This window comes from Neovison vison, chromosome 6, assembly GCF_020171115.1.
Source record: "Neovison vison isolate M4711 chromosome 6, ASM_NN_V1, whole genome shotgun sequence".
In the NCBI taxonomy this organism is placed as follows: domain Eukaryota; kingdom Metazoa; phylum Chordata; class Mammalia; order Carnivora; family Mustelidae; genus Neogale; species Neogale vison.
Window position 1 is genome coordinate 156562004 of NC_058096.1, and position 24512 is coordinate 156586515.

The 24512-nt window shown below is 42.8% G+C and overlaps 1 protein-coding gene across 3 annotated transcripts in view; it reads left to right on the forward strand.

Annotated features, from left to right (window-relative positions):
- SCN10A (sodium voltage-gated channel alpha subunit 10) overlaps positions 1–24512 on the forward strand; it is a 108319-nt gene that overhangs the window by 25625 nt on the left and 58182 nt on the right. For 2 of the 3 annotated variants that reach the window (XM_044255198.1, XM_044255199.1), the window contains exons 4-12: positions 9027–9155; positions 9706–9797; positions 11896–12087; positions 12511–12577; positions 16245–16386; positions 16527–16724; positions 17422–17592; positions 20752–21045; positions 23346–23457. In XM_044255198.1, coding sequence (XP_044111133.1) covers positions 9027–9155; positions 9706–9797; positions 11896–12087; positions 12511–12577; positions 16245–16386; positions 16527–16724; positions 17422–17592; positions 20752–21045; positions 23346–23457 — 1397 coding nt within the window. The remainder of the gene's footprint in view (positions 1–9026; positions 9156–9705; positions 9798–11895; positions 12088–12510; positions 12578–16244; positions 16387–16526; positions 16725–17421; positions 17593–20751; positions 21046–23345; positions 23458–24512) is intronic. The other variant, XM_044255200.1, reaches the window with a different exon arrangement.

The following is a 24512-nucleotide window of genomic DNA, read 5'->3' on the forward strand; positions in this document are numbered from 1 at the left end:
TTGTCTCTTTTTATTTATTTATTTATTTATTTATTTATTTATTTATAACATACAATGTATTATTTCCCCCAGGAGTACAGGTCTGTGAATCATCAGGCTTACACACTTCACAGCACTCACCAGAGCACATACCCTCCCCAATGTCTATAACCCAGTCACCCTCTCCCTAACCCCCTACCTCCCAGCAACCCTCAGTTTGTTCCATTAGATTCAGAGTCTCTGATGATTCGCCTCCCTCCTGATCCCATCTTGTTTCATTTTTTTCCCTCCATACCTGCCATAACCCCCACCCTACCTCTCATTTTCCTCATATCAGAGAGCTCATATGATAACTCTCCTTCTCTGATTGACTTATTTCGCTCAGCATAATATCCTCTAGTTCCATCCATGTTGGTGCAATTGGCAAGATTTCATATCTCTTGATGGTTACATAGTATTTCATTTTATATATATATACCACATCTTCTTTATCCATTCATCTGTTGATCGACATCTAGATTCTATCCGTAGTTTGCCTATTGTGGACATTGCTGCTATAAACATTTGGGTGCACATGCCCCTTCTGATCACTACATTTGTATCTTTGGGGCAAATACTCAGTAGTGCAATTGCTGGGTCATAGGGTAGCTCTACTTTCAACTTTTTGAGGAACCTCAATACCGTTTTCCAGAGTTGATGCACCAGCTTGCATTCCCGCCAACAGTGTAGGAGGGTTCCCCTTTCTCCACGTCCTTGCCAACATCTGACTTGTTAAATTTAGCCATTCTGAATGGTGTGAGGTGGTATCTCATTGTGGTTTTGATTTGTATTTCCCTGGTGGTGAGTGCCGTTGAACACTTTTTCATGTGTCTGTTGGCCATTTGGATGTCTTCTTTGCAGAAATGTCTTTTCATGACTTCTGTCCATTTCTTTTTTTTTTAATTTTTAATAAATATATATTTTTATCCCCAGGGGTACAGGTCTGTGAATCGCCAGGTTTACACACTTCACAGCACTCACCAAAGCACATACCCTCCCCAATGTCCATAACCCTACCCCCCTTCTCCCAACCCCCCTCCCCCCAGCAACCCACAGTTTGTTTCGTGAGATTAAGAGTCACTTATGGTTTGTCTCCCTCCCAATCCCATCTTGTTTCATTTATTCTTCTCCTACCCCCTTAAGCCCCCATGTTGCATCACCACTTCCTCATATCAGAAAGATCATATGATAGTTGTCTTTCTCCGCTTGACTTATTTCGCTAAGCATGATACGCTCTAGTTCCATCCATGTTGTCGCAAATGGCAAGATTTTATTTCTTTTGATGACTGCATAGTATTCCATTGTGTATATATACCACATCTTCTTGATCCATTCATCTGTTGATGGACATCTAGGTTCTTTCCATAGTTTGGCTATTGTGGACATTGCTGCTATAAACTTTCAGGTGCACGTGCCCCTTCGGATCACTACGTTTGTATCTTTAGGGTAAATACCCAGTAGTGCAATTGCTGGGTCATAGGGCAGTTCTATTTTCAACATTTTGAGGAACCTCCATGCTGTTTTCCAGAGTGGTTGCACCAGCTTGCATTCCCACCAACAGTGTAGGAGGGTTCCCCTTTCTCCGCATCCTCGCCAGCATCTGTCATTTCCTGACTTGTTGATTTTAGCCATTCTGACTGGTGTGAGGTGATATCTCATTGTGGTTTCGATTTGTATTTCCCTGATGCCGAGTGATATGGAGCACTTTTTCATGTGTCTGTTGGCCATCTGGATGTCTTCTTTGCAGAAATGTCTCTTCATATCCTCTGCCCATTTCTTGATTGGATTATTTGTTCTTCGGGTGTTGAGTTTGCTAAGTTCTTTATAGATTTTGGACACTAGCCCTTTATCTGATATGTCGTTTGCAAACAATCTTCTCCCATTCTGACTGGTAGTTGTCTTTTGGTTTTGTTGACTGTTTCCTTTGCTGTGCAAAGGCTTTTGATTTTGAACTCCCAATAGTTCATTTTTGTCCTTGCTTTCCTTGCCTTTGGTGATGTTTCTAGGAAGATGCTGCAGCTGAGGTAGAAGAGGCTGCTGCCTGTGTTCTCCTCAAGGATTTTGATGGACTCCTTTCTCACATTGAGGTCTTTCATCCATTTTGAGTCTATTTTTATGTGTGGTGTAAGGAAATTTAATTTCCTTACACCAGTTTAATTCTTCTGCATGTGGCTGTCCAATTTTCCCGACACCATTTGTTGAAGAGACAATCTTTTTTCCATTGGATATTCTTTCCTGTTTTGTCACAGATTAGTTGGCCATATAGTTGAGGGTCCATTTCTGGGCTCTCTATTCTGTTCCATTGATCTATGTGTCTGTTTTTGTACTAGTACCATACCATCTTGATGATTACAGCTTTATAATAGAGCTTGAAGTCTGGAATTGTGATGCCACCAACTTTGGATTTCCTTTTCAACATTTCTCTGGCTATTCAGGGTCTTTTCTGGTTCCATATAAATTTTAGGATTATTTGTTCCATTTCTTTGAAAAAAATGATGGTATTTTGATAGGGATTGCATTAAATGTGCAGATTGCTTTAGATAGCATAGACGTTTTCACACTATTTGTTCTTCCAATCCATAAGCATGGAACGTTTTTCCATTTCTTTTTGTCTTCCTCAATTTCTTTCATAAGTACTTTATAGTTTTCTGAGTACAGATTCTTTGACTCTTTGGTTAGGTTTATTCATAGATATCTTGTGGTTTGGGGTGCAATTGTAAATCGGATCAACTCCTTAATTTCTCTTTCTTCTGTCTTGCTGTTGGTGTATAGAAATGCAACTGATTTCTGTGGATTGATTTTTATATTCTGACACTTCCTGAATTTCTGTATGAGTTCTATCAGTTTTGGAGTGGAGTCTTTTGGGTTTTCCACATAATGTATCATATCATCTGCAAAGAGTGAAAGTTTTGCTTCTTCTTTGCTGATGCAGATGCCCTGTATTTCTTTTTGTTGTCTGATTGTTTAGGCTAGGACTTCTAGTGCTATGTTGAATAGCAGTGGAAATAGTGGACCTCCCTGCTGTGTTCCTGATCTTAGGGGAAAAGTTCTCAGTTTTTCCTCATTGAGAATGATATTTGCCCTGTGTTTTTCATAGATGGCTTTGATGATATTGAGGCATATACCCTCTATGCCTATGCTGTGGAGAGTTTTGATCAAGAAAGAATGCTATATTTTGTCAAATGCTTTTTCAGCATCTATTGAGAGTATCATATGGTTCTTGTTCTTTCTTTCATTAATGTATTGTATCACATTGATTAATTTGCCGTTGTTGGACCTACCTTGCAGCCCAGGAGTAAATCCCACTTGTTCATGGTGAATAAGTTTTTTAATGTACTGTTGGATCTTATTGGATAGTATTTTGGTGAGAATATTTGCATCTGTGTTCATCAAGGATATTGGTCTGTAATTCTCCTTGTCGGTTTTCAGATCAAGGTAATGCTGGCCTCATAAAATGAGTTTGGATGTTTTCCTTCCATTTCTATATTTTTGGAACAATTTTAGGAGAATAAGTATTAATTCTTCTTTAAATATTTGGTAGAATTCCCGTGGGAAGCTCTCTGGCTCTGGGCTCTAGGGAGATTTTTGATGATTGCTTCAATCTCCTTATGGGTTATGAGTCAGTTCAGGTTTTCTATTTCTTCCTGGTTCAGTTTTGGTAGGTTATATGTGGGTAGGAATGCATGCATTTCTTCCAGACTGTCAAATTTGCTGGTATATAGCTGCTCATAATATGTTCTTATAATTGTTTGTATTTCTTTGGTGTTGGTTGTTATCTCTTTTCTTTCATTCATGATTTTATTAATTTGGGGCCTTTCTCTTTTCTTTTTGATAAGTCTGGTCAGGGTTTTATCAATCTTATTAATTCTTTCAAAGAACCAGATCCTAGTTTCTTTGATCTATTCTACTGTTCCTTTGGTTTCTATTTCATTGATTTCTGCTCTGATCTTTATGATCGCTCTTCTCCTGCTGGGTTTAGGCTTTCTTTGCTGTTCTTTCTCCAGTTCCTTTGGGTATAGGGTTAGGTTGTGTACATGAGACCTTTCTTGTTTCTTGAGAAAGTCTTGTATTGCTGTACTTTTTCCTCAGGACTGCCTTTGGTGCGTCCCAAAGATTTTGAGTGGTTGTTTTCATTTTCATTTGTTTCCATGATTTTTTCAATTCTTCTTTAATTTCCTGGTTGATCCATTTATTCTTTAGTAGGATGCTCTTTAACCTCCATGAACTTGAGTTCCCAACTTTCCTCTTGTGATTGAGTTCTAGATTCAGAGCATTGCGGTCTTAAAATATGCAGGGAATGATCCCAATCTTTTGGTACCAGTTGAAACCTGATTTGTGACCCAGGATGTGATCTATTCTGGAGAATGTTCCATGTGCACTAGAGAAGAATGTGTATTTTGTTGCTTTGGGATAGAATGTTCTAAATATATCTGTGATGTCCATCTGGTCCAGTGTGTTATTTAAAGCCTTTATTTCCTTGTTGATCTTTTGCTTGGATGATCTTGCCATTTCAGTAAGGGGGTTGTTAAAGTCCCCTACTATTGTTGTATTATTTTTGATATGTTTCTTTGATTTTGTTATTAATTGTTTTATATAATTGGCTGCTCCCATGTTAGGAGCATAGATATTTAAAATTGTTAGATCTTGTGGGACAGACCCTTTAAGTATGATATAGTGTCCTTCCTCATCTCTTATTACAGTCTTTGGCTTAAAATCTAATTGATCTGATATAAGGATTGCCACCCCAGCTTTCTTTTGATGTCCATTGGCATGATAAATTGTTTTCCACCCCCTCACTTTAAATCTGGAGGTGTCTTTGGGTCTAAAATGCGTTTCTTGTAGACAGCATACGGATGGGTCTTGGTTTTTTGTTTTTGTTTTTGTTTTTGTTTTTTTATCCATTCTGATATCCTGTGTCTTTTGATTGGGGCATTTAGCCCATTTGCATTCAGGGTATCTAATGAAAGATAAGAATTTAGTGCCATTGTATTGCCTGTAAGGTGACTGTTACTGTATATTGTCTCTATTCCTTCCTGGTCTAGGTTACTTTGAAGCTCTGTCTTTGCTTAGAGGACCCCTTTCAATATTTCCTGTAGGGCTGGTTTGGTGTTTGCAAATTCTTTTAGCTTTTGTTTGTCCTGGAAACTTTTTATCTCTCCTATTTTCAATGACAACCTAGCTGGATATAATATTCTTGGCTGCATATTATTCTCATTTAGTGCTCTAATATATCATGCCCATCCTTTCTGGCCTGGCAGGTCTCTGTGGATAAGTCTGCTGCCAATCTAATATTTCTACCATTGTATGTTAAGGTCTCTTGTCCAGAGCCGCTTTCATGATTTTCTCTTTGTCACTAAGACTTGTAAGTTTTACTATTAGATGATGGGCTGTGGACCTATATTTGTTGATTTTAAAGGTGGTTCTCTTCCTCCTGGATTTTGGTGCTTGTTCCCTTCACCAAATTATGGAAATTCTCTACTATAATTTGCTCAAATATACCTCCTGCCCCTCTCTCTCTTCTTCTGGGGTCCCAATTATTCTAATATTGTTTCATCTTATGGTATCACCTATCTCTCAAATTCTCCCCTCATGGCCTAGTAGTTGTTTGTCTCTCTTTTGCTCAGCCTCTTTATTCTCCATCATTTAGTCTTCTGTATCACTAATTCTCTCTTCTACTTCATTTATCCTAGCAACAAGAGTCTTCATTTTTTATTTCACCTCATTAATAGCTTTTTAAAATTTCAACTGGACTAGATTTTAGTTCTTTTATTTCTCCAGAAAGAGATTCTCTAATATCTTCCATGTTTTTTTGATCCCAGCCAGCACCTTGATAATCATCATTCTAAACTCTACTTTTGACATATTACTAATGTTGGTATTGATTAGGTACCTAGTTGTCGATGTTGCCTCTTGTTCTTTTTTTGTGGTGAGTTTTTCCACCTTGTCATTTTATCTAGATATGAATAGATGAATGAGAGAACAAAATACTAAAAGGGTAGCAATGACCCCAGAAAATATATACTAACCAAATCAGAAGAGACCCAAAACTGGAGGGAGAAGAAAGGAGAAAAAAAAAGCATGCATATATATATATATATATATGTATATATGCACACATATGACTGGTGAATAGAACAGAGACACACACTTGATTTTTAGTGTATTTTATACTGTTAGAAGAAACTACCTCCCAAAATTTTAAAGAAAGAAAAACATATATATACAAAAATAAGGGTAAACATGATGAAGGGATGGAATATGACTGTAAAGATGAAAATTTAAAAAGATTCTAAATAAGGAATTGATAAGAAGTTAACTGAAAAAAAAAAGAAGAAAGAATGTACTCAGGCTGGAGACTAGAACAAAGCCTCTCTTCTTGGGGAGGGGCCTGTTGCAGTGATTCTCAAATGTCTTTGCCTGAGGCAGAATTGCACTGCCCTTGCCAGGGGCCCAGCTAAGTAATCCGTTTGGGTTCACTCTCTGGAGTTTTTGTTCCCTGAATGCTTTCCACACCTCTTCGAAGGATGGGAGTGAAGATGGTGGCCTCCCAATCTCCATCCCTGTAGGAGTGGAGAGCTTGGGCCCCACTCCTCAGTGTGCCCTCAAAGAGAAGCAGTCAGTCACTCCCGTCTCCCTGGTCTCCGGCCACACTCTGAGCTCACCCAGTCTGGGACTGAGCATTTCTATCTCTGGTGCACAGCCCCATTTGGAGTCTCCAAACCCAGCTGATTTCTACAGTGCACTTCTGCGCTGCTCCTCCCAGAGGAGGAAGGAAGTGGGGGGGTCTCTCCAGATCTGCCACTTGTGGGGTCCTTGCTCAAAGAACAGGGGTCTGAGTGTGCCTTGGATCATGGTTTAAGGTAACCCTGAGCTGAGAGCCCATTGCTTGGCTCCGTCTCTGTAGTCGGCTTTCCCACTCTGATACCTGGGAGCTCTGCCACCCTCAGACACCCCTGGTGTTTTTGTGTCCCCACGGGCCCTGAGACCACACTGTTCCTGCAAGGGCTCTATCCCCCTCCACCACCACCAACTTAGCTTCTGGAATGACATCCCTCAGTGGAACAGACTTCTAAAAGTTCTGATTTTGTGCTCTGCTGCTTTCTCACTTGCTGGGAGCAGGCCCCGCACCCGGCGGTCTATCTCTCTGTCACTTTGGATTCACTTCTCCACACATCCTACCTTCTGGAAGGTGGTTGATTTTCTCTTCCTAGAATTGCTGCTCTTCTTCTTTTCTATCTCCTATTGATTTTGTAGGTATTCAGAATGGTTTAATAAATATCTAGTTGAACTCCTGGGTTCTGATGATATTTCAATCTCCTACTCCTCTGCCATCTTGCTCCTCCTCCTCTTGCTTTTCTTTCTTTCCTCTTTGGTCGCTTTAGTCCTTGGTGTTAGAAGCATCCTTCAAATTCCTGATGATTGTGCCCTAGTGGTTCACATTAAAAATATCATCTTCTTGGGCTATTAACCTGACTGCCAGGCTTCTAGAAACTAACTGAAAGGGAGAAGAGAGTAGGTGGGTGGGAGTGTTGCCTGATTTTCAGTATATGAAGTGTCCTTTATCCTGTTTAAGGGTGCAACTCTCTCTCCCTCTTGTTCAACTCTTGAAAGAATGAACATCCAATCTCTTTCTGGAACAGAGGAAGCAATTCTTCACTGAAGGGGTTCCTCACTGAATAGCTGTTTCTTATAAAGACTTTCAAGCTGTATCCAGCTCCACCTGACCACCTCTCCCCAAACCCCACTTTCAGAGGTAGTTAGTGTCTCTAAGCCCTAAGCAGTCCTGCAGTGTGGGTTGGCTCACTTCTGGGAACTCCCCACTTCACAGCTTTCTTGAGTTTTAGCTTTCTTGAGTCTGCTCTGTCAGTTACTACCCATCCATCTGCTCCCTAGTTTCCAAAATGCTGTTGTTGTGTTCTCCATTATCTTCCTCCTACTGGGTTTATGATTTAAAAAAAAAAGGAAAGAAAAAAGAAAAATCCTTCTACTAACATTTATGAAGAATTTCAGAAAGGATAGAGGTAAATACATATGTTCAATCTGTCATATGTAATCATGTCTTTCCATTTTTAATAGCAGTGTTTATGTTTATGATTTTACGATTTAAAAAATTGACTGTACCCAAAATTTTGTGTGCATCTGAATCTCTTTGGTTCTGGAAGGGTAATTCTCTCTGGCTAGTAGCATTAGCATCTGCTGGGAATGTGTTAGAAATACACATTCTTAGGCCTTATGCTTGATTTACTAAATAAGAGACCCTGGAGGTAGAACCCAGAAATCTATGTTTGAACAAGTCCTCCAGGTGTTCAGATGCTTGCTATTGTTTGAAAACGTCTGCCGTCAGTGACTGATGATTCTGAACATTTGAGAAACACTACCTTACTCTCAACCTCAGCTCTAGATCCATCTCTTCACCTACAAACCCACAAAGTGCCCAGCAAACTCAAAGGACTATTTGAGATGACTTCCCCTGGCAAGACCCAACCTCCAGAGAAAATGTTTATGTTAGGTGCTTTTCTTCCATGACACCTAGCTGTTTCCTGCCTTAAATGGCTCTTTGACTGGGATTCCTGGGCCCAAAACACTTGCAGACCAAAGATTGTGGGAGAAGAAAAGACAGTTGGAAGTAGAGGAAATTTGAAGAGGAGGGACATAGAAGGGCCTCCACCTCTTCTACATGTCAGCTGACAACAGGTTGGGAGAGGAGCCTTGAGCTTCCCTCTGGACACCTCAACAAAGAGGAGCATCCTTGTTCTGAACCTTCTGGTGGCTCTGCACCTCCCATTGCCCTCTGCTCACCTTTCAAACCAAGATGCTGCCAACCTTCTCAGCTGCACACATTAGTCCCCATTTGTGTGACTTCTCTGAGTTCCCCAGTCTTGCCTCCTTACCTTACTTCTTCCTTTTCCCCACCTTGCTGATGATTTTTGCACATTTCCCTATGGAGCCATCCTAGTGGCTCCCCTCTGAGCTCTCTCTATGGCATTCCTTTCCACCTTCTCTCCCAGATATGTCTTCACTGTAATTTACACCTTTGAAGCCTTGATAAAGATACTGGCAAGAGGATTTTTTCTAAATGAGTTTGCTTACCTGCGAGATCCTTGGAACTGGCTGGATTTTAGCGTCATTACCCTGGCGTAAGTATTTCTCTGTGCTGATGTGTTTCTCTGCATGGGCTTTTGGGTAGCTCACACTCTGGGGATGTTTCCTCGTCTCTATCCAGCTTCCTCATGTGAAACTGCATGGCCTGGGGTTTCCCTGCTTCTAAGTGTTATGCAGACAGTTACTTTAGGATTAGTCCCATACCTTCAGGTAGAAGTCAGAGACCTTAATTATGAGTTAATAACTGGCCTGTCAAAGTGAGCAGAGAAGGATCAGCCTTGTACCTACCTGACTTGAAGGACTTTGCCTGAGGAACCAGTATATGAGGTTACCCAAGCCCACATGCTTGAATACCCATCCACACAGAGCGCTCAGGATCATAATACACCTTCTCAAGGGAGCCATTTTAAAGGCTATTGCAATAGTTAATTTAGTGTGTCAGTCTATAGGTGGAAATGCCATTGGATTATGTGCCCACTCTGGGCTTTCTTAGGCTCTTGTTACCCAAATTTGTCCTTATTTTTGCTACATACATTCCCAGGACCCTCTCTTTGCAGAGATACTGACGAACTTCTGGTCCTACAGATACATTGGTGAAGCAACAGATCTCCGAGGAATCTCAGGCCTGCGGACATTCAGAGTTCTTAGAGCTTTAAAAACAGTTTCTGTGATCCCAGGTGAGTTGCTTTAACCACTACATGTATTCATAGAGCATATGCTGGTTTACACGGTCTAATGTCCTACTTTGATTTTTGCAAGAGTCCTATAAAGCTCCAGGGCATGGACTGTTGTCCCCATTTAAAAGACCAAGAAACTGAGGACCAGAGAGTAGAAAACACAATACCAAGTCCCCACCACTAATGAGGCGAAGTGTGACCTGGAGACCTAGTATCCCAATTCCTAGGCCAATGCTCTGTGCATAATACCTCATAACATCGCCATCAATAAATGACAAAAAGGTCATGTCCTCATTTTATGTTCTTGTTGTGGGGTTCAGGCAAGCTTCCAATTGGAGCTTCTCCTTTATACACTAAGCTAAATGTATAAACTTGGAAATAGGGAGGAAGGGAGTAGGCAGTCCTAGGCTCTCGTGAGTGTCTTTGCCATTTCCATGTATCTGAAAGCTTGAGCCTCAGTCCTGTCTTTGGACCCACAGAGGAGAAAAGATTTGGGCATTCTTGATTACAGAGAATTCAGAAACAAAAGTGTTTCACCAGAGCTTATCTTATTGGGCCCTCAAGACTTCTGTTGTCACCAGTATCTCAGGGATACACCTTACCCCACAATGGGATGGTGGAAAGAATGGTGAGGCCAGAGACCAGGCAAACCATTGTGACTTCCACCTAGTGGCCTGATGGATTATCTCCCTTCCCTCACCCCTGAGAATCCATTCTCTCATCTGGAAAACAGAAACACTCAAGCCATGGAGGAAGTCCTTTCAACCATTCTATGTCTGGCTCTGCAGGATAGGTTAGAAAGTCTTTGCCAACTTTCACTGTATAAGCTTCCTCATGAAGAGAGCCATAGCAAGAAGGTAGTCAATGCTGCCTTCTGATATCTCTTACCTAGTCTTAGCCAGGAAGACCTTGAGTCTTGTTTATAAGACCTGTCCTGTCTAGACTCCCTCTCCAATCTCTTCTCTCTCCTCTACCTGTCTTGAATCATGTTCTAGAATCTACCTGTGATTCTACAAATAATTCCTGCCTTTTCTCATCTCCCAGCATTTGGCCAGGCTGCTTCTCTATCAAGAGAGTCCTTCCTGTCTTCATTCAACTCATACTTATTCTTCAGGGTTCTGCTAAGGTTTGACCTTCTCAAGGAGACTCCCTGCTCTCTCCCAACTTCCCCACACTCCACCCCATCCCATCCCGACCCTAGGCTTCATTTAGGAGTTGCTTCTATATACGCCTACCTGCTCTATAATGCAATATCATTTCCTCTCAGTTGTTAAACAACCCCACCATATGCCCTTGCCTTAGCCCCCTGCTCAGTTCCCAGTCCAGGGACCAACACAGCTAGTGCTCAATAGATTATTTGTTAACTAAAATAACGAGACAAGGATGGGTTCCACACTGCTTCCCTGTTTGGAGCTCTTTCTGCTTATCTGTGAATCTGCTCTCTGAAAGAAGCTAGTATCATTCTCCACAGACACAAATCCTCTCTCCTTAAACAAGCAGAGACTGCCAGCTGTGCTAGTCCCAGTGTCTCTCATGGTCTCATTCTATTGCTGTGTTTGTCTCTCCGTGTCTTTGTGTTTCTGTCTTTCTTTCTCTGTCTCATTATATCTCCTTTGCATCTCTCTCTTTCTCCCTCTCTCTCTTTCTGTCTCACAACACACACACTGTGTGTCATGTGTTTTCATCCTCAGGCTGCCTCCCAGGACTGAAGTGAGTATAGAAAAACAGATGTCAAATTACTAGAATCAAGTTAGTAGCCTTATATCTAGCAAAGTGCCTGAAACATAGCAGGTACTCAAGAATTATATTTTAAATTGAATTACTACTATCAGAAGTTTATTAGCTTTACAATAATAAAAAATACATCACCTGTGTCTCAGGTGTCTCATCCTTACAATGGAGCAATAATATCTGCCTCCATCTCAAGGTTTTTACAAGGCTCAATGGGGAACTGCACTTGGAACTGCCCTAAAGTTTGTAAAGTACCTCACACCTATATGTAGTGAAAGGATAGGAGAGTTAAGATGCAGGAAGTCAGGCATATATGTGTGCTCTGTGGCTGGTATCTCATGAGAGTGTTGCTGTCATCTTCCCACAGGACTGAAGGTCATTGTGGGAGCTCTGATCCACTCAGTGAGGAAACTGGCAGATGTGACCATCCTCACTGTCTTCTGCTTGAGTGTCTTTGCCTTGGTGGGTCTACAGCTCTTCAAGGGCAACCTCAAGAACAAATGTGTCAAGAATTGTGCAGCTCTCAATGAAACGGGCAACTATTCCTCTTACAGAAAGCAAGAGTGGAATTACTGCCACAGTGACACAGGTCTGGTTGGCCAGGGATGTAAAGCCCCCACATACCTATATGGAAGTATATTTTCCTTCCTCTTTCCTGCGAAAATGCTTCTCCTGGGCTATCTTTTATTTTGGGTCCCCATTTTCTGTTGTCCAATGTCCCTTTTACAAGGAAATGAGCTATAAATTTAGGGGCAAGTCATCCTGCTGGGGGAGGCTCAGAGTTAAAGTCACTGCTTGGCTTTTCTCTTCCCAAATGGGACTTCACCTTTCCAAAAGTCCCAGCATGCCTACTGAGAGCACATAGCCAAGAGAACATGCCTTGCTCAGGCAGAAGACTGAGGAGGTGATGCCTCCACTGCATAAAGCTTGAGCTAGAGGGTTCAAAACTATATTCATGGCTTTCATTTCTTTCTTTCTCCTGCAGATTTCTACTATTATAAGCCAGGCACTACAGATCCCTTACTGTGTGGCAATGGATCTGATGCAGGGTGAGTGCCCAACCCATGACGATGCACCAATGCCCAGCCATCCTTTCTTTTTGTCATTATCATTTTCTGGGTAGTGACTGGTTTGCAGACCCCAAGGATGATGTAGAAATGAACTAGTCATAGCTTTAGCCATCCCCAGGCTCATGGGAAGGAGTGTAGGAGTTAGTTTTTGTTATGTAACCAACAGTCCCAGGATTTTGTGGCTTAAAACACTAGCCATTTATTTGGCTCAGGATTCTGCACATTAGCATATTGAACTGAGATCAGCCTGGTGTTCTGGTATTGCCTGAGCTTATTCATACATCTGCAAACAATGAACAGATTAGCAAGGGGCCAGCTGATCTAGGACAGTCTCAGCTGAGGCAGCTTTTCTGTTCCATGTGGTATCATCTCCCAGCAGGCTAGCCTGGTCTTGTTCTCAAGGGCAGAGAGAGGGTTCCAAGAGAAAGAGTGAAAGTGTGTAAGATCTCTTGAGACCTAGGTTCAGAACTGGCACAATGTCACTTCTGCTGCATTCTATTGACAAAAGCCAAGTCACAGGCCAGTGCAAATCTAAGGAACTTGGAGATAAACTCTACCTCTTAACTGGAGGAGCTATGGCAATTTTATGGCAAATGGGTATTATGGATACAGGTAGAACAGTTGTGGCCATTTTGGCAATCTACCCCAGGAAGGAACTAATATATATTAAATATATTCCATGTCAAATGTTCTACATTTAATCATCACAACTCCGTCACATGGGTTTTGTTATCCACACATGACACAGGAAGAAACACGTGCATCCGTCTTTGCCATTTCAAATTCTTACAGAGGCTTGAGGCATAACAAATGAGAGGATTAGGCTGGGGGGCAACCAGGTGATGTCAGTTTGTACCCCCATTTAAAAGGACTAGTCCACTGCTTAGCCCAGCTTTTGGTTGCCACATGGAAATGTGAGTCCACTGCTTCCAGCTCTTCTAACTTTTAAAAAAGAAAGATAAGAATTCATATTTTTATGTGAAACCTCCCAACTAGAAACATTGGCTACCAATTCTAAAAAATGTCTATATATTGTGGGCCAAACAAAATATTTCTGCAAGCCAAGTTCAGCCTGCAAGCTGCCAGTTTGTGAGCTCGGATGCATATACATAAAGATGCTTCCCTGTGAAGAAGCAGTGCTCTGCTAGAGGCTCCATGGACTGAGAAGACACAGTGATGTGATGGTGGGAGACAGGGCAAGAGGTCAGGGAAGGGTTCCTGGAGGTTGTGGTTGAGGTAAGCATTGAAGGACAGGCAGGATGTCGCCAGTTTTGTTGAATAAGAGATGGTTTGGACGGGGGCCATCCCAGGGGGCAGAACAGAATGTGAGACAAAGCAAAGGGGTAGCTGTCCCCTCAAGCTTGCCTGCTGCTTTGACCACTGGAGCAGGCATGAACAGAAGGTTTAGGCAACAGATCAGCAAGGCTCATCTTTCCAATCTCCATGTTTGGGCATCTGGAACCCCAAGCCCATGTGACCTCATTACCTGAATGGCTAACAACCCCAGATTATCCAAGTGGAGCTGGGTGGGACCTGTATGGAGCTTTGCCTTACTCAGCCCATTAGCCAAACAATCTCAGATAGAGCTGAGAATCTGATCAACATGGGCTCCTTTTCCTCTTTCTTCACAAATGCACTTGGCATTTGGTTCTTTGGTTCAGAGATCGGACTGTTCTGATGTCAGTTTGTCTTTGACTTAAATCTGAACCAAAGGCCTCCTCAATGTCTTTTTTCCTATCTGGATAACGGCATTTCTCATGGCAATGGCTCCAGAGTAGCTTAAGTACTATCTGTGGTAAAGTTATGGTGTCCACGCATGGCCCCACAAACCACAACCCAGCTGTAAAAGAGGTCAGGCATCCTGCTGGTCAGGTCTTGGCCAGGAAATAAAGAAGTAAGTGGGTAAGGCTGGGATGGCAAAGGAGCCCAACTCGGGATGATGGGCAGAGTAAGTCCTGAAGGGCATACTGTGAAGATGAAAACTGGGTCCTGTGCTGGGCCACAGAGAATCCAGAGACCTGAGACCCTCACTGACCAGTGGCACTATAGTAGGAAAGTCCAGGGTATCAAGGTAGAAAACAAGTACTAGGAAACACGTAATGATTTTCAGCATTCTTTCACATGTACTCTTCCAGTCCATTCTTTTGGTCACTTCAGATTAAAAACAGCAGAAATTTTAATTTACAATTTACATATAATATTTACCATGCTGAAGGCACCATGCAAAAAGTGTTGTAGTGTGATCTCATTTAATTCTTAGAGCAATTCATTATTGATGTGTAGCAACTGTAGTGGGATTTAAGGGAAGACTGGAAATTAGGCTACCCTTGGAGTTAACTAGAAAACCTATAGGTAATGGGTTATCTAGCTCCTTTGGCAAGCAAATCAAAAGATTGTCTGTCTTTAAATGTGGGTCTAGAGAGTCTAGGAACTCACAAATCTCCAATCAAGATTGAAGATAGAATTAGGATTAATTTTAGTCAAGTTGCTGGCACCCTAATCAATTGTATGGGTCCCAGAATTGTGTGTTTCCATGGATGTCTGGAATAAGTACAGCCCCAGAGATTGGTGTTAGTGGAGGTGTGCTGGAGTAATAGAATCCCAGACTACAAATAAAATATTACTGTTTTCTCAGCAAAGCCATCCCACTGAAGTAAGTGAACACCTCACATGCTTTTAGCTTAGAGATACTTCTTGACATCAACTTATTCCCTTATCACGAGAGAGTGAAGAGTCAGTCCTGCACTACCCACCCCAATGCTCACCATGTGGTCATCTTCAATTTGGCCTTCCATCCTAAGTCAGTCTTCACAGGCTATTTGACATTTATATTTCTCCTTTTGAATAAATACATTGACATCTGTATGGTTTTAGCAACTGACTTCTTTTCTCTGAACCTCAGCTTCCACATCTGTAAGAAAGGATGGGTCAAATGATTAATTTATAGCATTTGTAAAGCACTTAGGAAGAGAGTGGCACACATAAGTGCCCAGTAAGTGGAAAGTGTTGTTTTTATTGTTATATATAATTGGTGAGTGAAATTGACTAATGTGAGTCCTCCTTTGATGGACAGGTTGGCAGATGTCGCCAAAAGCCTCAGGTTTTCAGTCTGCATTATTGATACTGACTCTCCTTTGCCTGGTGTGAACCTGCAAAGAGTTTGCCACCTTATGGAATCGTGTGTGGGCAGTCAGCTGGCAGGCCACCCCTCTGCATGAAACTCTGAAGTGAAAGTATTATCATCCCCATTTAAATGGGCAAGAGAGGGGCGCCTGGGTGGCTCAGTCAGTTAAGTGTCTGCATTCTGCTTGGATCATAATCCCAGAGCCCTGTATTGAGCCCCTTGTAAGGCTCACCACTCAATGGGGAGTCTGTTTCTCCCTCTAACCCTCCTCCCTCTCATGTGCTCTCTCTTTCTCTCTCAAATAAATAAATAAAATACTTAGAAAAATAAAATAAAAAATAAATGGGCAAGAAGAACTGAACCTTAAAAGAATGAAGGTCATCCAGCTAACAAGAGGGAGGCCAGGTCTTAAACTCTAATCTTTGACTTCAAACCCTATGGTCTTCCTATAGTCCTGGGCTGCCTTGCCCCAAAGGAGCAGAGAGACTATGCAATTGATGACCTACTCTATTCTTGCTGCAGCCACTGCCCTCAAGGTTATCTCTGTCTTAAGACATCTGACAATCCAGATTTTAACTACACCAGCTTTGATTCCTTTGCTTGGGCTTTCCTGTCACTGTTCCGCCTGATGACACAGGATTCCTGGGAACGCCTCTACCAGCAGGTATTGATCTGCATGTCCCCCTACAGACTGGTTTGGAAGCTAGGGAGTCAGATGCATGCCTACCTTTTCCCTAGAGGAAGCTGGCAACATCAGGGGCCCTCAAACTCTGGATACAGATGTCCTTTCTCTTGAATCTGCAGACCCTGAGGGCTTCTGGGAAAATGTATATGGTCTTTTTCGTGCTTGTCATCTTCTTGGGGTCTTTCTACCTGGTCAACTTGATCTTGGCTGTGGTCACCATGGCATATGAGGAGCAGAACCAGGCAACCATTGATGAAATTGAAGCCAAGGAGAAGAAGTTCCAAGAGGCCCTTGAGATGGTCCGGAAGGAGCAGGAGGTCTGTGAGGGGTGGATGCTTTGTGAAGTCCATTACAAGCTGCACATTCTTGGGCAGAGTTCTGGATGAGCCACTTAGATTAAGTCTGTCATTCCAGAGAACTGTAAGAAGATTCACTGTACCTGAAGGGCCATTTTAGGTCAGGTGTTCTTAAAAAAGAACCTAATGAAGATCTTGTGCCAGTGATTTATTGAGGGGTGCTCTCAGGAAAATGAAAGAGAAGGAAGTAGGATGGGACAGGAGAAGAATTAAACAAGAAGATGGTCTCAGCTAGAGATGACCTTCACCCTGATCCCATGGGGAGCTCTGTGGTATGCTTGTATCACAAAGTTAACTGTGCCTCGAAGCAAGAGGGCTGGCCTTTTACATCCCCATACCTACCCCAGCCAAATGTACAGTCAAAGGAAATACTCTACAGAGTAGTGTAGCTGTGATCCATTAGAAGCTAACACTCAAGCAGCTGAAGATGAGTATACTGACCTGGAAAATGGATTTGGGAAGGGCATCAGCAGGACATACTAAGGGGTGTGAATGAAAGGGATGACCCAGAGATGGCTCTTCCTGCCATGCCTCAATCCCACTACCACCCAGGTTCTAATCCCGATCTCCTTTGTTTTAGATACCATCACCTCTGTGACACATTCATGCTAAGCTCAATCACATGTTGTTGGCTGCAGCTGCTGTTCTCTCTCTTCAGGTGCTGGCAGCACTGGGGATTGACACAGCCTCTCTCCAGTCCCACAATGGATCACCTTTAGCTTCCAAAACTGCCAGTGAGAGAAAGCACAGAATGAAACCAAAGGTGTCAGAGGGCTCTACAGATGACAACAAATCACCCCAATCTGATCCTTACAACCAACGCAGAATGGTAAAGTGCTCAAGTTCTGTAAGGATTACCCACCTTTGAAGCTGCCATGGACAATGATTGGAGTAGGAAGACATTTGTAGTAGGGAGACAGTAGAGACACAAAGATTAGGAGGATGTTATAGTAATCCAGACAACACACCAACCACCCCACCACCAAATGGTGGCCTAAACTAGGACAGGGGCATTGTGGATGTGAAAAGGGAGCAGATTGTGACTTTTATTGGGGGTAGCGGACAATAAGACTGGAACTTCAGAATGTGGAAAATAGATATAGGAGTCCAAAATGACTCCCAGTTTCCAGAATTGTGTAGTTAGATGGGTGGTGATTCTAAGGCAGGAACACTGGAGGAAGAACCTAAGTTTGTAGGGGAAAGTGGTGAGCCCATATTGGACATGCTGACCTTGAGTTGTCCAAGGATCTGTGGACATCGAAGGTTAGCTTCCTTATAAAACTTTCTGATCTGTAATTCTGTCCAAGGTGCTGAACTCATTTATAAGCTTCTTTCTGACCTTGGAAAGAAGGATTCCAGACCCATCTCTGTGATGCAGTCCAGCCTAAGAGTAACTTCAGTACCTAACTTCAGACCCTGTAACAATTCCGTTCACCACCCAAACCTTCTACATCCCACTCCAAGATTCCCTATACTCACCAAGTTTCCTCCCCCCACCTCACTCTCCCTTGAAAGTCCTGTGTACCCCAAATATGCTCTTTCCAGGGACCTAAGAGATGATAACCCCTTTGTGGAAGAGCAGCTTCCACATTAACAGTATGAGAAAGGGGATAAACACGGCTCTTGACCTTCACTTCCTCTTGACTTTCACTTCCCTCTCAGTCTCTCTTCCTGTGTTCATCTGAAGGATGTTCTACTTCTTATAACACAGTCTCTACAATCCCCAGACTTATGGTGTGCCTATATGTACATAGACCTGCTCATGTGCACCCTGGTCTCAGGGATATACACACCTCAGCATTGACCAGATTCTGGGCCCTTCTCTTCCTTGCTCTGCCTCTTTTGAGCAGCACCTGGTATGCACAAAGTACAGATCAGATGTTTGAAAGGGGATTTGACCAGGATGAATCACAGCTTCCATGGAAATGTCAGTGATACTGTGCATGGGGCTTTAATTCCCCTCATTCAGTCAGCCCCACATAGATTAGCACCTAGATGTCCAGTAATTGGTGTGTATGTGCTCATCTCTCCAAATAAATTTACCTTCAGATGGACAAAAGAGGAGCTCATTTTGGTAATGCAATAATACTAAGTGCAGTGGTGTAAAGAGATGACTAAAACGTGGTCCATTTCCCAAGAACATCTACTTGGTGGAGGAGACAAATAGAAAAACAGCTTATGTGCTACATACTATATTAGGGAAACACACATGGTGTTTTGGGGATAGAAGAGGCACCCTCTCTTATGGGGGTGGAGGTGTATCAGGAAAGGCTTCATGGAGGAGGAGATATTTGAAATGAATAGCAAATAGTAAGTACAAATTCCTCCAGTAATTGAAGACTGCAGAGGAGGGGAAGATGAGTATTTTTCAGGCCTAAAAGAGAACACGTATGTGCAAAGGCAGGGAAGCACTATTTGGATACTTCTTTACTGTTCACTAATGGATTGGAATTCGCTCAAGAGGGCTTCCCCTTCCTCTTTTCCCAGGTGTGCTCTTGTAATAAAGCGACTATAAGCAATTTTTACATAAAGCCATTTTCTAACTAGCAGCTGTGAGTGAGAGGTCGAGGGTAGCAATGAGGAGAGACACAGCAAGGGTTTCAGGGAAACCACAGGACTCCAGCTGGTCTGCTTGGGTGATGCATTTTAAGGCAACTCTAGCTCTTAGATTCAGAGGTCATTGCCCACCATTTGTCAAATAGGTCAATTCTGAAATATTAACTGGTGGCCAGGGAAGCACTACATGTCCAATATGGGACCAAAATCATCTTCTTAGTTTCTTCATTGGTTTGCTTAGTGCCCAACTGCAAGTAACTCGGTCATCCAATTTTAATAAAGATTTGTCCGATCTGCTCCTTTACTGTGGGAAGTATTTGTGGATTTTTTTTATGAGTGCCATAATCCTTGGACATATATTCTAGGTAAAGAGTGCCCTGTTGAAAATACTGAGATTACAGTGATAGTTGCTAAACAGAACTGGGCTCCAAATAATCCAGAAAGGAAACTTCAGTTCTGTGGTATAGGGGAATAAGTAAGGAGGACTCCAATGGACAAGATGTCCCAACTTCAGTAGTTTTGTTACCAGAAGGAATTAAGGATAGGGGAAACATTCAGCAGTGTGATCAGAGTTTACTGGGAAGTCAGTGTGTAGATCTTCAGAAATACTTCAGATGGTTCAGGACAGAACTCATAACTTGTTATGGTCAAGTTCCCATGGTGGTCAAGGGTACTACCCAACCCAGTCTCCAGGGGCTCTGGGCCTGTGAATTAGCTCCTTTCCTCTGGCAACTCTAAGCCTCACAGTTCCCTCAGTGGTAGATTTTGATGGAAAATGTTTATTGATTTGGAGGAATGGCATTATTCTTCCAGGAAATTAGGCTGTAACTCTCCCTTCAATCACCCCATTGTAGACTATTCAAAGTTTGCCTCAAGGGATCCTTGAAACTCATTACATTACAAAGCTCTTGTCTCCTTTGCAACACAAACTCTCAGGTTTATATATGCTGGATCTAATGAATTGCAGAGCCTAATTTTCAGACAATAAAATACACTTGTTCATTCAACAACCATTTACCAGGCTTGCATAATAGTCTCCTCAGGTCTCAGCTTTACATGTGGAACAAGGAATTTAAGACAGCTTTGTCCAGCCCCATGGCACATGCTGGTGAAGACTAATCCCTTTGGGTGACAAGGTTGTCTTCTGACATTCTTGACTGTCATGACCTCTTTGCTGGTCTTAAGCACCCTATAATCTCTCACCTCTCCTGGCCTTTTCCCATGCTATGTCAAAAATATTCTTCTCCCTCATTCTCTTCCCATGTTTACCTTGACTATGCCTTAGATCTGTGTCTTTAGTTTTCTTCTGGAAGTTCATGAGAATAAGGGCAGGGGAAAGAGAGTGGGTGGAGGAAGTATTGGGCTCCAGATTTGCCAGCAAGCTGAGCTTCCAGCCTGCCTTTATTTCTTGCTCCTTTGGGGCAATACCCAGTCTTTCCTAGGCCTCACCTCTGGGAGACGCCGGGCTAGCCATGGGAGTGTGTTCCATTTCCGTGCCCCTTGCCCAGATACCTCATTCCCTGATGGGGTCACAGAAGATGGAGTTTTTCCTGGAGACCGTGAGAGTCATCGGGGCTCCCTGCTGCTGGGTGGGGGTGTTGGCCAGCAAGGCCCCCTCCTTAGGAGTCCACTGCCTCAATCCTCTAACCCTGGGCCAGGACATGGAGAAGACGGACACTCCACACTGTCCACTGGTGAGCTTGCCCCAGGGGGCATCGAAGTCTCGGTAAGTTTGTCAATGTTCCAGACTCTTGGGCTGCCCTCCAGGTAGAGGCCAAGAAACCCTGAGTGTCACCCATGGAAAGGTCCTTTAGGCAACACTCTGTCCAACATTTCCCAGCTACTCTCATTTTATAGGCAGGGCAGGTGAGAGCCAGAGAGAGGGGTTGGGTTTACCTGAGGTCAAACAGGTTCTCTGGTTTACTCTGCTGTACATAAATACAAATTACTTCCCAATTGATCCCCCCCTTTTTTTTTCAGTGTTCCTCTGCCCCCACTCACTATCACTGCTTTAGAGACATGAATATGAGAAAAATGGAAAGTTCTCTTTCTGCCTGTAGCTCTGTGCAAATTATGCTGGACTTAGCACATGGGATCCAGTGAAATTCTGGGAGGGGCCCTGCACAGATATTAGTAAAGGCAAAGTATTCCTTGCTTTACTCAGAGAAGCAATAACTTGCCAAAATATACAAATTAGGCAACAGCGACTAACTGACAAGCACTCTTAATAGAATAATGGCAGAGAACAATAGCAAACCAGGGACTCCTTATTAAATTGAGAGCTGTGATTTAATTTGAACGCTCCCTTTAGTTTCAGTAATGATGCTTCTAGTGTTTTTCATTTGCCCTCTCTGTCTAGCCAGGGACACAGAGAAGTCTGCAAACAGACTTGTAAACTGACCATGTATGGCTCTGCGACTTGGATAAGTCCTACCGGGTTACCTTAGCTCCATCTCTGACTGGATGCCATGTGATCCCAGCTAGAAACAGATGAACCATTCCAATGGGCAAGTGGGTAGAGTTTATTGAAGCATTTACAGAGGTGTGTGCTGGGCTCAGAATAAGGAGGGACAGGGAAACACCTAGAGATGAGCAATAAGGGAGAGCTGTTACATGCTCAGGCTGAAGAGGGGAGAAGAAGGACCAGCAAGAGCTGGGTGGCCCAGCAGAACTTGTGAACCAGGTGGAAGATCACAGCCACTACCCAGCCACAGCTCAGCAAGGAAGAAGCCAGGTGACAGCCTACTCCTCTCTCCTTCCAGACTCTGATCTTCTGTGTGTGTCTCCCATTGGACAAGCCTAACCAGAACGGGAGAGACAGGGTGATGCTGCTTGTACAGAAAGCACCTCATTAAAGAATTTCTCCCTAGATTACTAACTCCTGAGATATTCTGGCTTTTGATTCATTTTAATTAAATTACTTGGCTAGTGCAAGATTAACTCTTTAGGCTCTTCTGTGTCACATGGACGTGGGTTTCAATGGCAGGTGTGTCACTTAGCAGCTGAGACACCTGTAACAGTCCCTTAAATTCTTCAATCCCCCATGTCTCCCATTCAGAAAGTTTCTAAGTAGCTGAAGGGTTAAATAGAATCATAAAGTGCCTGCATTGGTACACAGGTAACTGACAAATAACAATAGCTTTAGCATCTCTTGTTGAGCTCTCATCATCGAAAACTTTCTGAATGTTCTTTATATGTATTAAGGCACTTTCTACTGTAAACCTATGAACTTCATCTATGGGAGGTGCTCAATAAATGCTTGTCAGATTTGGATTCAGAATGGGTGTGCAGCGCTGAATCAGCTGCTGTGGTGCAGGATTCCCCATATCCAGGGTAGTGTGTGACTAAACTTAGGGGCACAGAACCCAGATGGAACTTCCAGTGAAGACCCGAAGAGGAAAGGCTGAAAGGATTGTGTCAAACCACAAACACTGGTGAATCAAGACACACAAATGTTCCCTTAGAAAGAAAAGGACTGTGTGGAGTTTGTAACTGGGTTGTATGCTGGGAGAGTAATGAGCCTATTAGAAAGGAGGTCAAGAAAACCTGTCCTGGAGAGGAATTCTTTGTGAACCCCATATGAACAGCAGAGACAAAGTCTTGGAATGACTGCCTGGTCCACCACTCTGGCAGCTCTCACTTACCTTGGGTAGATACCTCTGAGATGCTTGAGACAACCCTATCCCCCACTCTGGAGCCCAAGGGCCTGTCCTCAGGCAGGAGTTTGCAGAGCCTCAGGTGAGCCCATGTTATAGTGTTAGTTAAAAACCTAGACTGCTTGCACCTAGCTTCAGGTGAGCCCAGATTATAGTGTTAGCTACAAACCTAGACTCTGATCTTCATGCCTACGCTCTCATCCCAAGTTTGAGAAGCAGCCCCATTTCCCAAAGCATAACTGTAGAGGATCATAGCTTCACCAGGCAACTTGTGACCACAAAAGACTGGCCAGTAAGAGGCTGAGTGACCTGTCTTTGCCACTGATGACTTCAGGTTGGGGGAGTATCCTGATTGTTTGTGTCCCAGCAGGCATTTGATGCAGGACAGAAGAAGACTTTCTTATCAGCAGAATACTTGGATGAACCTTTCAGAGCCAAAAGGGCAATGAGTGTTGTCAGCATCATGACCTCTGTCCTCGAGGGTAAGTATCACTCATTTGAACATCCATCCATGGTGCTACAGTGAGTCTGCATTTGAGCAGCAGAGGAGATGTTCCAAACCTGTGTCAAAGATGTCACCCATCTGTGTCCTGGGATCCTAAATACTATTCCTTTTTATGCCCTTCATCCCATCATCCTTTATCGATGTGTGTTTTTTTAAGAATATGGACAATTTTTTTTCAAAAACAATAGAATCCAATGAGTTTTTAATGCCCTAGTTTCATCTCTTGTTCAAATTTACATCTGCTTCATATGCATTCACAAAACTAAATTTGAGAAAGTGATCTGGCAGGCACCAGAGAATTTCAAGCTACCTCAGGTATGCAAGAAAACTTACAGTCCTTGATTTTTAAATACAGCAAAATTATCCTGTCATTTTTCATGGTTGTAATTTTATGATTATAATTTAATTTTTATCTCAAACCCCCATTATGCTAAGCATTGGAAGATGACTTAAGTAAATTAATCAGTCAATTTAACTAAATTCTTGTTAATTCAGGGCTCCATCAATCAGATGGGAATCCACTTAGCCTCCTAAGGGTTGTATTCCAATTGCTTAACCAAAACAGAAGCTGGAGGAAAAGTGGCACTTATTCACGACCACCTGACACTCAAGTTCCCAAAAAGCATGACTGCATCCTCTTGACCCTGAGTACAAGGCCTGTCTTCTTATCCACCCTTTATTTTGCCTCGGGGTATGGAAAATATGGCCTTCGTCCTGTCCAGTTACTTGCCTCCTCTAGACAAATTTAACATGTACTGGGCTGAAGGAGGGAGAGGAAGCTTGGATGCTGGTGTGTTTCTGAGAAAGGGCTCTCTATGTGCTCCCCTTCCAGTCCTGGACTGAATCCTAACTGTGAGGAAGGGCATGATGAAACAAAAAAAGAAAAAACAAAAGTTTGAGGGATTTGAAAACAGAACCAATCTATACCTTACTTTCTAGGTGAAGCCAGGGGTGGCAAGTCTTGGGAAAAGACCCACATACCCAGTATGGCATAGAAACTGTACAGTAGAACAGGCAGATAACCCACTTGGG